This window comes from Limanda limanda, chromosome 23 (assembly GCF_963576545.1).
Source record: "Limanda limanda chromosome 23, fLimLim1.1, whole genome shotgun sequence".
Taxonomy (NCBI): Eukaryota; Metazoa; Chordata; class Actinopteri; order Pleuronectiformes; family Pleuronectidae; genus Limanda; species Limanda limanda.
The window spans coordinates 8,038,187-8,049,639 of NC_083658.1; the positions used below are offsets into that span (position 1 = coordinate 8,038,187).

Below are 11,453 nucleotides of genomic sequence, written 5' to 3' on the forward strand. Positions count from 1 at the left end.
AGATCTCACCGGCTCCAGCTAATTACTGCACGGTGTCAAACAGTGAGCCGAGGCCTGCAGGCTGCTGAGGGCCAGATGTTTGTTCAGGGATTCAGAGCCTGTTGATGGAGCTGACAGGTGCAGAGAGGCAGAGAAGAGTCTGTGGCTCGTTGCTGCTCATTTCAGGAAAAACCTGTTTTAGTAGATTGGTTGGATTTATAAATATAGTCTATGGTGAATGTCTGTAGTTTCAGAGGAGGCAAGTCAGTAATACATTAACATTATGTCAAGCTGTAAAAATGTAAATCCAAGGAATGCTACAGACTCCTCATTGGTCCACATATGCCTGAGGTTTTCATCCTTCGCCATATTTCCTCTCTCCTGCAGCTAAAGCATTGGTGCATTCGAATAGTCCATTTTCCTTAGGAACCTTCCTAAATGAGTGAAATGACCTGGAAGTATTTCCGCGGAAAGTTGCCGCCATAATAAGATGGATATTATCTAAATAATAAGGAAAGGAGCCTCAATGCTTCCTAACTTATCTCCTTTAGCATGGGAAACATGGGAAACATGGGAACATCCTTTATGAAAGGAAAGGAGATTTCTATTTAATCAGTTTTGTTGTTATTTCTGTGGGTATTATTTCAAGTTTCCCGACGCAGCCCTCGAGTGTCATTGCACTTCGTCACATTAACATCCCGATATTTAGTATTACCTAATGTAACCTTCATCCTTCCAGGGCCTCGATTCGCGCGCATCCATACCCATAAATTGCAACATTTATCATCGGTATTGATCAGATGTTCCACTGCTCTGTTGATCGTGACTCGATATTGCATCTGGACACACATCTCGTTTAAATACCAGCTATTCGCTGGGTAAAGAAATCCTATTTACTGATGTGATTAGCTGTTGCTCTGTTCTCGGGTTGAGCCATCAACCCCGGAGCGGCACAACAGAGACGATCATGAGATCATGTGTCTATGTGTAATTAACTCTAATTGATCGGCTTTATTTGGTGTTTCAGAAGCAAACGTCAGCAGAAGGTTGTTTCTGATTAGTTTGTGACACATTCTGTGAATACCGTGAATAATTCATTCACATTTGAGACGGCTGATTAAATGAGCTTCAATAACAGTGAAGTCCTGGGGGTAAATTGGTGGTTTGAGGTTGGCGATGGATCGGTTGTCCGGGCTTTGCACTTCCTCTCCAGCACTTTGTTTGGCACTTATGGTTTCTGCCTTTCTCGGAAAGTGCAGCAGTCATGTTCACGAGCATCATCTTTCTTTATGCGCTGAGCCTTCGGTGTCAGACTTAACAGACTGGATGCTTCTCTCGCTCTGTGTTTTAGTTTCTCCTCCTCGGGAACAAACTTCATTGATATTCCCGATGCGGCTCCCTCAGGGCGGCGGGCGGTGCTGCGGACAGGGAGATGCAAAGTGATCTGGATGGGGAATGTGCAGTCATACTGAGCAGCTGGATGAAGAAGGCGTCTGTATTGTGAGAGGGTGGCAGTTATGTAAGAGGGACTCGTCACCGAAAAAGCAGACAAACAAATGCATTTAGTTCCTAGAAGGCCAACATGCTGCTGCAGGTCTGATGCTACCTGAGAGGAACCTGCGGGTGAAACACGATGGTCGGAAAGGACCCGAGACTCATCGGCTCAGGGTGAAAAACGGCGTCTGACACAGACAAAGGCCTCAGTGTCTTCCTCCTCCTCCTCCTCCTCCTAGGATTCCTCACATTCCGCCCAATCAGAGGAAGTGACAGCAGCCACACGTGTCTTCAGAAAAGTGGAGCATCCCATTCCCATTCGCAGCCTTATGTAACCTGCTCAGCGAGCGGCTGAGGAGGTGTGAGGACGCCTCGGCCTCTTGACGTCCTGCGGTCGTGCCTAATCCTTGCAGAGTCGTGCCGGTGTTCGTGGGTGAGAGGCAACGAGCGCTGCAAATAATCTTCATCTGGACAAGTGTTGTCCCTGTTCGACTGTATTAAGGAATAACGATCTGGTGGTCATTCAGATCTGGATGTCGTTAGAATTTTAAAACCAGAGGCTTTTGTTCAGTTCTGAAAAAAACGTCCTCAGCATCTATTCAATATTCTTCCTCTGCTTTCTAAATATATTGAAATTCTGCTTGATTTGCAAACAGAAAGGAACAACAGCAATGTAAAAAATATTTGGGGCAACCTCGTTGTGGAACTCACTTAAAAAGAGGAACGAACAAGCGAAGAGTAGAAGAATTTGCATTTATTTGTTGCTGCTATTGTCTTTTTTCCACGAGTAATTTGTGTTGCAGCACAAGAAACCTTAAATCTTGAGTAGTAGTATTTATTGTGTCTTTTTTTTGAGGTGAGGATGAAAGAAAAATATGTGACTGATGCTTTTTTCTGAATTGGTTTTTATTCCCAACACTCCTCCGTCTCAACGTCAACATTGTCGAGAGCTGTCCTCTTCTGTCCTGTCATGTCCTGACCCATCTGACCTGCCTTTTGTTTCTGTCTGAATGAGACACATCACACACTCACAAACACACACACAACGCTCAAAGCACATGTCATGATCCTGCTGCCATCCGCCACATCCTCTTCCCACGCAGTCACGTTTCCACAGCAACCCCATCCAGTATTGATTGACATGTGCAGAGGAATGGCGGTTGGCGTGCCAGGTTATCGGCAGGGGCGAGTGACGACAGCAGTCCCTCTCTCCCTCTCTCTCTCTCTCCCCCGGAAGACGACATGTACACCGGCAACACATTTGGTCTTCCTTCCGTTGCGAGCGACAGGACATCGGCAGCTCGCTCTGAGCTCATCGCGAAGCGTCCCCTTGTTTCTGGCAGCTCGCCCACCAGCCTGTTACCTTTGGACGGCTCATGCATGATGCTGGGAGACAGAGAGAGGTCTGTCGCTCTGCGTCATGTGCTCCGGCTCATTTTCTCATTAAACCGCCACCGGTCGCGCACACACACACACACACACACACACACACACACACACACACACACACACACACACACACACACACACACTCGCAAAACGAGGGTAGAGGCTAAGGATGAGCACATGCCGCTGCCTCGGTCAGACGGGCAGATTTCTCAGGTCAGTGATGGAGCGAGGAGGTGGTGGAACTTAATGACTTAACATCACAGAGTACTTTTGTCACCAAGTCTTTAAGATAGTGGGTAAACTGGGATACTCTCGATGTAGGGCTTGGGAAATATTATAACTTAATGCTCTAAATATAATTTTAATTAGCTTGTGTGTTAGTTATATTATTGTGATTTTGCACTCTAATATCCAACTTTTATGTATGTGCTCATAGATGAAATGAGTCATATTTTGTGTGAGGCGATTTTACATATTGTTCAATCTGCTGATAAGATTCTCATTTATGGTTTTTGGTCTATCTATAAGATATTGAAACAGGGCTATAAATGATTTAGTTTCCAAGTCAACTGGAGGTAATTGTTACTTTAAGAGTGTTAAAAAGCAGAACTTGAATATTTTCTCACACATTTAACCTGAGGAAAATTGTTTATGTGAAGGAATCAGCCACAATCTGCTTTTTAAATTCTAAAGAAGTCGTCTCTTATTTTACGAACGCGAGCAGAGTTTATTTTCATTCATCCGTGCACCTGCAGTCTTTTTTCCCATGTTGCACCTGTTTGTAAACACACGGAGCTTTGTGCCTGTGATTCAATGGTTTTGAATCACGGGGAATCGTTGCCAATGCAAAGTGATCTGGAAAGCAGCTGAAGCGTTAGGTAACGTAGCATCTTTCTTTTCTTTTCTTTACACTTCTCTTTCATTTTTATCTCCCCTTTTTCAGTTTTACCCTCCCGCCCAAGACTACAAGAGCTGAGCTGTTGTCAGTTTACTTTTCAAGTTATTGTCGAAGTGTCAGTTTATTTAGGAGTGTCTTCCTTTCTTCCCTCCCTCCCTCCTCTCTTTTTTTATTCTTTTATTCCAATCCCTTCCTTTCATCATTCTGCCTTTTTTTGGCTACGGAAAACATATTTTTGGTCCATTTGAACACGATATCTCAAGTCTGGCTTCAGGGAATTTCTTATCATAAACCGCAGCTCCATCGAGTTATCCTGTAGTTCTAGACTTCCTGTGGCCTGCAGACATCCAGGCCTTGAGTGAAAAATAAGTAACAAGAAACGATCAATTTATTCTCAACCTTTTTGGATTGATTGTGTTATTTCTTGAGCAGGAAAATAAAGACCATGGTTGTAGTGTTCCAGGCGAGAACTCTTTCTGACATTGTTGGCCAAACGTTAGTAGTGAACTTAGTGAACATATGTCTGGCCAGACAGTTGCTGATGAGATCTCTGGGGTTTGTGTCCAATGCTCCCATTGGCTGAAGCTGTACGACAGATGAGTTCCGTCAGAGAGTCGCCATGGCAAAAACCATCTGACCCTCCGACTCCATGGATTAACACAGCTGGGTGTCGGACACAAACCAACACCACTGAAACACCACACTGCAAAAACTGTTGATAGATTTCAAATCAAATTGACTTGTAGCTTAAATTATTTTTAGAATCTTATATCTTTTCATGTTGCTCGAGGAAGTTTATAGCTTTATAAATAAATACTGCCAATTTGTGAGAAGGATTATTGAAAATATACAGGTTATCACTTGAAAGTATGGCAGCACAAAACCTGTGAAGTTGGCAAATATGTTTCTTGCTCTTTGTGTCTCTGTAGAAAAGCTTGAAACAGACGCAGAGGAGGAGAGATTGGAACAAAAATATATTTTGTTGAATAAACACGTCGTGAAGCAGATTTCATGAGTCACAGGGTTATCAAAACTACACAGAAAATACTGTGGTGTTAAAAAATGAGACGAGAGAGATCCTCAAAGTGAGACAGAAAACGACACTTCTCAGATGAAGTCTTAATCTACAGTCGAGGTTAAAGAGAAGGAGGAAGGAATTCTTTTAACGTTTCAACATGTTTGAAGAAATGATCCGACCCAGACGTCTCTGTCGATCGTAGCTCATTAAGATGCAAAGTGAATCATGTCGCCCACCTTCGTTGCGCAGCAAAAACAGAATTCCTTCTTTTTTTACTCCTAGTGAATGAATGTTAACTCAGTGGAGTTTTAAAATCTTGCAAGCTGAGTATGAGATGGACTGTAAATAAAGCTGGACGACGTGTCTCTGCTTCCTCGTGCCAAAATACATCGGATTCTTGTGTGAATGTCCCATCCACCAACATGGAGGAGTCTGCAGCCAGCCACCAGGAGGTGATCAGCACTGAGGGTGTAGGATGGTTGAGGATCTAGACATTGGCCTGTTGTTTTGCGTTGGATATAACAGAAGTTGACGCCCTTGTCTTGTCCTTTTCTTGTGTTTGTCAGTTTCGGTGGGAACTTCCTCTTTATTTCCCGTCATCTGTTGGATCTTCTGTGACAAAACACAGCATTTGAAAACGCCTCACAACTGCTGGACGGCACAGTTTCCTGCAGGCGTTTGAACACATCATCCTTTCAGACAAAACACTTTGCTGTCAGCTCCTTCACCAAGAAACACGATTCTCCCAATGTGTCAATGTGAAATTTATTATGCTCTTAAAACCAGTCAGCAGTCACTTTTATGCCAGATCAGATCTACTCGGTTGGAATTAATGGCAAAAAACTTTAGGGAAGTAAAAAGAAGCTGAGCTGTTGTCTGGACTCCAGGGTGCAGGTCAGACCTGATGCAGCGTGTTGCTCCTCAGCCACGCTGTGTACTCTGTGTATTAATAGAAACAGTTTCCTTTATTCATGAAAAAGCTTTGCTGTCTTCCCGTCACAGAGTTGAAAATGCCTGCACATCTGTGTCAGTGTGTCTGGGTCTTATCGAGTGAGCCACAAACAGTTTGAACTCTTTTAAACTGCCTTTTCCTTCTGTTTTGTTTTTGTCTAGACTAGGAACTGATTGTTTGGAGGTTTTCTTTGCTGAGCCAATATGAGGAGTGGGATCGATCCCAGTTAGCGACGCAAAATACTTTTATTACACAGAGACAAGGAGGCTCTTTGCACCCAATTCAGATGATCTGATGTATACAGAGTAAATCTAGTGTTTCATTTTGCCTTTGGGACAGATCAGTTTCTTCATTTATCATATCAATGAAGAAACGTGTTGATTTACTTAGTTATTATTTCTGTAACCGAGCTGCATCCGTCTCATGCACATTTGCAAACCACTTGCTTAACAGAATACTTTTATCACAATCGATTCTTCATTTTGCCATTGACTTTTGTGTGAAGCACTTTGTAACCTCGTTTAGATAAGTGCTATACAAATAAAGTTATTATTGTTATTATTACTGGCACATTTAGATCATTTGTGCAAACATTTTTAAAATTTGTTTCTACCTACATTTTTAACTCAACTTATTTTTTCATTTATCCAAAAGATTTTCTTACTTTTTGCATTTAAATAACTTCACTGTTTTGATTATTTTGACTGACTTAACATTCTGAGGACATCAGTGTGGATTTGATAAGCTTTTGTCCTGATGTGTTATGATGATGATGACTCTGTGTGTGTGTCATTTGATATAGATTTGAGAGGAGGGTTTCTATAGCAGGAGAACCTGCTTTTATAACACACACATTTATATGAATACATTCATAGAGGGAACAGGCAAGGTCATTGATTGGCTCTAACACTGTTGCTATGGGAGTTTAAGCTCCTCTTCCATTGGCCGAGCCCTGGACCAGGCTCGACTACCGACTGTCTGTCAGTATGCCGAGGTTGTCACGGCAACAGACAGGAAGCGGGGTAACAGGAGGAGAGGGTTGTTGTTGTTGCTGCGGATTCGGAACGCTGAGGAAGAAGCTCCACTCTTGTTTATTTTGTCTGTGTGTGTGTGTGTTTTTCTAACAGAGGATGATCCGTCTGCAAACATAAGAACTGCACATTTTGATCTGCGGGACTAGGAAACAGCTTAATTCTGCAGGACACACACATGCACGCGCGTACGCACACGTGCACGCACACAAACAGGGTCACCCAGTTGTAACCTACTAATCCTCCACAGAAAGATGATTATTAATATGACATGTTTGGATGAATATGGGGATTAAAATGTTGATAGAGTGTGTGTGGGTGTGGTGATTGTGATTGTGTTTCTATATGCAAGCTATTTTAGACTTTGTGTGTGTGTGTGTGTCTGGGTTAATGACATTTTGGGCTTTATCATTCATCCCTGACTGTTTCTGTTATCGCTCCTTTCAAATGCAGCAGCACCTCGATGTTAGACACACACACACACACACACTTGCTTTAGTCGTAATTAAGGCCAATTTGTACGCTTTCATCAACCTTTTTGTCTTAGATCTTTCACCGTCAGAGTGCGGCGGACTTTGTCCCGGCTCGAGGTCACGTCGGGTCGACTCCGGCTCCCAGCTGCATCTGTTCCAGCCTTTTTTAAAACCACCTTCCCTGCAGGAAAGGGAGAAGCCAGACATGCTTGTTCTTTCAGACCACTTTCAACCTCCTGCATAACACAAACAAATATTAATGTACTCCTTACTGACCCAACCCTCGAGGGGTGTAATTAGGTAGAGGCTGAAGGGGGGGGGGGGGTGAGTGATGAAAGTGAAGAGGTGCTGAAGGGAGGTAGGAAGGATTCAGGATTCAAAAGGAGGACAAAGGAAAGCAGGAAGGGGTCAGGGGATATCATGAATATCGGAGACTCCAGACTAAAGTTGCGTAAGCACCTCTGACCCAGAAATGTTCCCCAGTTGGACTGAACTCACCCTGAGATGGAGAGAACAAAAGCAACCGCAGGGGGAGGAGGTGTGGGAATGAGGGGACACAGTTTTTTTTTTTTTTTTCCTGCTTCAGTTCTGCAAATGATCAATTCTTCTCCCTTTTAATTGCACTAGCTGTAACATTCCTACATTTCCTGCACTTTTCCTCCTCATCAGTGTTTCTAGAGCTCATGAAAATCCTGGAAAAGTTTCAGGAATCTGAAACATACGAGAAAATCTAATCAGGTTTCTTTTTATATAATATTTGTCTTATAGGTCCCAAGAAAGAACCCATTCAATTTTGGCACAGATCAGATGTAAATAGTTTGTCATCATACTAGAATAAAAGGAGCTTTACATACATCATTACTGTCAACGTCCTCCCCTTCAACCCAGGGAGAGCACACAGCTCTGATTGCCCTCGTCCACCCTGCTCAAACACCCACTGTCATCTGAGCTATTATTATCCACTGATACTGCCGGGCGGGGGGGAAGCCAAACTGTGTGCATGTGTGTGTTTGTGTGTGTATGTGGACACAAAGCAAAAATCTGGTTATAATACTGCTTCAAATTTGAAAGCCACTTTGGCGCTGATGCTGATCTTTTTGGATCATGCCAGTGGTTTTGCTTGTTTGTGGTTTATCTCATTATATTGAAATCAATTGGACTTGGCCTGGATTTTTCAAATAATATGGTAAAAACCTACGAGTTTTCGGTTTGAATTCTGGGAATCAACATGCAATAATCACTTACATCGAACATGACATACGATTTTGGCCCTTTAATTGAAATAACACTTGTTTGTCTAACTTTTGTTGTCATCTCTTCTCTTTTCTATCCGCAGATAAAACCATGCACCTGGGCAGTGTTCCATAGCCTTCCCTGCCCCTCGCCTCCCACCTGATCACCTCTTTACCTCCATCTCCCTCACCTCCCTCCCTCTCCTCCTCATCGCCATGTCGACCACCCTGGATACGCTGCTGGACCAGCCCTTCCAGAAGCTGACCCCCGAGCGGCTGGATGGCTGCGAGGACACCGCCGGCCGCTACAAGGTGGTCCCCTGTGTTGTCTGCTCTATGTGCTGTCTTTTCGGCATCATTTTTTGCTTCTTTGGTAAGTTGGAAAGTTGAACTGGAACATTCCTGTAAGTTTGAACCCCTGCCTCAGAGATGTTGTGTCATATGTTTCCTCCTCTACTTTCAGGCTATCGCTGCTTCAAAGCCGTGATGTTCCTGACGGGCCTGATGTTCGGCTCTGTCGTCATCTTCATGCTCTGCTACAAGGAGCGCGTGCTGGACACCCAGCTGAGCGTGGAGGCCTCGGTGGGCATCGGCCTGGGCATCGGCACGCTCTGCGGCCTGGTCACCATGCTGGTCCGCAGCGTGGGCCTCTTTATGGTGGGCCTGCTGCTGGGCTTGCTGGTAGCCGTGGCCACCCTGGTCGGCCTGGAGGAGCTGTCCGACAGCCCGCCGCGTTCCGTCTGGGTGCCCCTTGGCGTGCTGCTTGGCCTGGGCATGCTGTTCGCCGTGCTCACTCTGCAGTGGCAGCGCCTCTTTACCACGCTGTCCACCGCGATGTTCGGTGCAGCAGTGATCACGGTGGCGTTGGACTACTTCATAGAGCTCTTCGCCCTGGTGCTGTACATGTACGAGCGGCTGAAAGCAGCACCTGGCAAACCTGTGTGCTGGCTGACGTGGGTGGTGCTCGGGGTGTGGCCTGCCCTCACCCTGCTGGGTGTCATGGTCCAGTGGAAGGTGACCGCTGAGGGATACTCCCATACCAAGGGTGAGGAAAACCAGTAGTTTATCTCTCTTAAACTAGTTGTTTTTCCGGGCTGCCTCCGTTTACTTCTTCACCCCATGTAAAGCAAAGCATCACATAAGCCCTTAGTGTCTCCTCACCGCCGTTTTCCCCTTTGCTCCCCAGTGATCATCAGCCGGCAGCAGAGGAGGATGCAGGTGATGCGGATTCGTCAGCGCGACGACCGCTACCGCAGCAAGAAGAAGAAGAAGCAGCAGCATGGCGCCTCCTCCCACCATCAAAACCCGGCCAAGCAAGTCTCTGAGCCCGCCTACCGTCGCAAACCAAACCCCATCCGCCGCTACGACACGGACGTCCTCTCGCCGGTGAGAAGCTTTCTCCGTTTGTTGTCCCGGCCAACGAATTGCATGTTTTTTTCTCCATTTAGTTTTAAACAAATCTGTCATTTTCGCAGAGCTACATCCAGAGTTTCCGAGACCGGCAGGTGCAGGCGCAGCCCTTCCCGGGACGGCTGGTTATTGGACCCCATGCCGTGGTGGACCTGGGCTACGACTGCAGCTCCACGACTCCCCTCAGCGGAGCAGCGGGACCCTCGCTAAGGGCCTGACCACTTCTCCGACTCACAGAGGCCTGAACACACCACGAACCAGGGAGACGTATGACTCTAAAATCACCACCCACCTGGGGGTAATCACGAACCACCACTAGGTTTAAATGCAAATATTCTGGGCTAAATACAATCTGGGTTTAGCCTCACTCTTAAGCGGATGAAGATATGTTTAGGGCTGGATTTCCCCCCAAATGTGAACATATTTGACTCTTTATTGATTAGATGTTAGGTTCTAAAGCTCCACTCCCCTTGTGTACACCTGCTGGAGCCGTCAGTGTGGTGCAGAGGTTTGATCCGACCTCTTATAGCTGTCTCTCGGTAGATTCAAATGCACAAATGCATGCATGCACTTACACAAAAAACACACACCGCGGATACACTCTTGAGGGGGTTGATGCTGAGACCCCGACCTGTCTGTCACCATCGCAAGTCGAACCAGATCAGGGATCAGAGTAGAGTGCAAACCCGCCTCAGGTTCCAACATCGGGCATCGTACGAAAGATTCAAACACAACTTTGCCCTCATTCAGCGTGCTGTTCTACTGCTGCCGTCACTTTTCAGCTGATGCGGCAGAAGTAACCACGTTCCTCAGCCTGTAGGCATCTTAAACGCCCAATGAAGATTATCTATAAAAAGGGAAGTAAGGGCCCTTGCTTTCTGTGCCATCTGGACTTAAAGAAAATCCTCTTTCAAATGGGAAGAGACGTCTTCGCTGTCGTTTTTAAAGAAGGGAAACCCTTCATCCCCATTGGTGCTGGACGATACACGACTTCAAGCGTCACTCTTCTCCCCGGAGGCGGGGGGGATCTGTTTAAACGGGTGCCTTGCCCCTCCTGGGACTGTACCAATCAGTAGGAGGGGGGTTTCTGGCAGATCTCCCATCGATGGTTTGTTTTTGCATTAAATGTGATCACAGAATGATTTTTTTAAGAGGGTGGGCTGGGGTGGGGGGGTAGTAGCCATGGAGTTACAACAAGCAGGGTAGACAATAATGAAGGGGAGTTGTTGCTTGCCGTCTTCACAGATGCCTGGACATACGAGGAGGATTTGCTTCCAGCTGACAGACAAAAAGCCATATTTACACTGACACCTCGTGAGACTCACACATACGGAAAAAAGATTACCAAGATTTTTCGAGTGCAGAAAGGAACATATTTCTGTGATTAGTTTACATTTTGAATTTTATCACTGCAGTGCCAACTTGTGGCTCTCCAAGAGATTAGTAGTAGTGTTTTTATCCCATAAGAATAGATGGAAGATAAGTTTCAGTCTTTCCACCATCTGTCGTTGTGTAAACAGTTTCAAACGTAGGTCTCCAAGCTCTTTCGTTGAAATTATAATAGATATATATATGGT

The 11,453-nt window shown here is 45.4% G+C and overlaps 1 protein-coding gene across 1 annotated transcript; it reads left to right on the forward strand.

Annotated features, from left to right (window-relative positions):
• Nucleotides 1-8,673: 8,673 nt before the first annotated feature.
• tmem198b (transmembrane protein 198b) lies at nucleotides 8,674-10,094 on the forward strand. Its single transcript, XM_061067093.1, has 4 exons — nucleotides 8,674-8,839; nucleotides 8,930-9,511; nucleotides 9,653-9,852; nucleotides 9,942-10,094. Exons 1-4 carry the CDS (start codon nucleotides 8,683-8,685, stop codon nucleotides 10,092-10,094), a joined length of 1,092 nt encoding a protein of 363 aa, XP_060923076.1. The 5' UTR covers nucleotides 8,674-8,682.
• The last annotated feature ends 1,359 nt before the right edge of the window (nucleotides 10,095-11,453 follow it).

Coding starts and splice junctions, on each gene's coding strand:
- tmem198b (XM_061067093.1), top strand. CDS start 8,683: ATGTCGACCACCCTGGATACGCTGCTGGACCAGCCCTTCCAGAAGCTG. Junction 8,840..8,929: donor CATCATTTTTTGCTTCTTTG/GTAAGTTGGAAA, acceptor CTCTACTTTCAG/GCTATCGCTGCTTCAAAGCC. Junction 9,512..9,652: donor GGGATACTCCCATACCAAGG/GTGAGGAAAACC, acceptor TTTGCTCCCCAG/TGATCATCAGCCGGCAGCAG.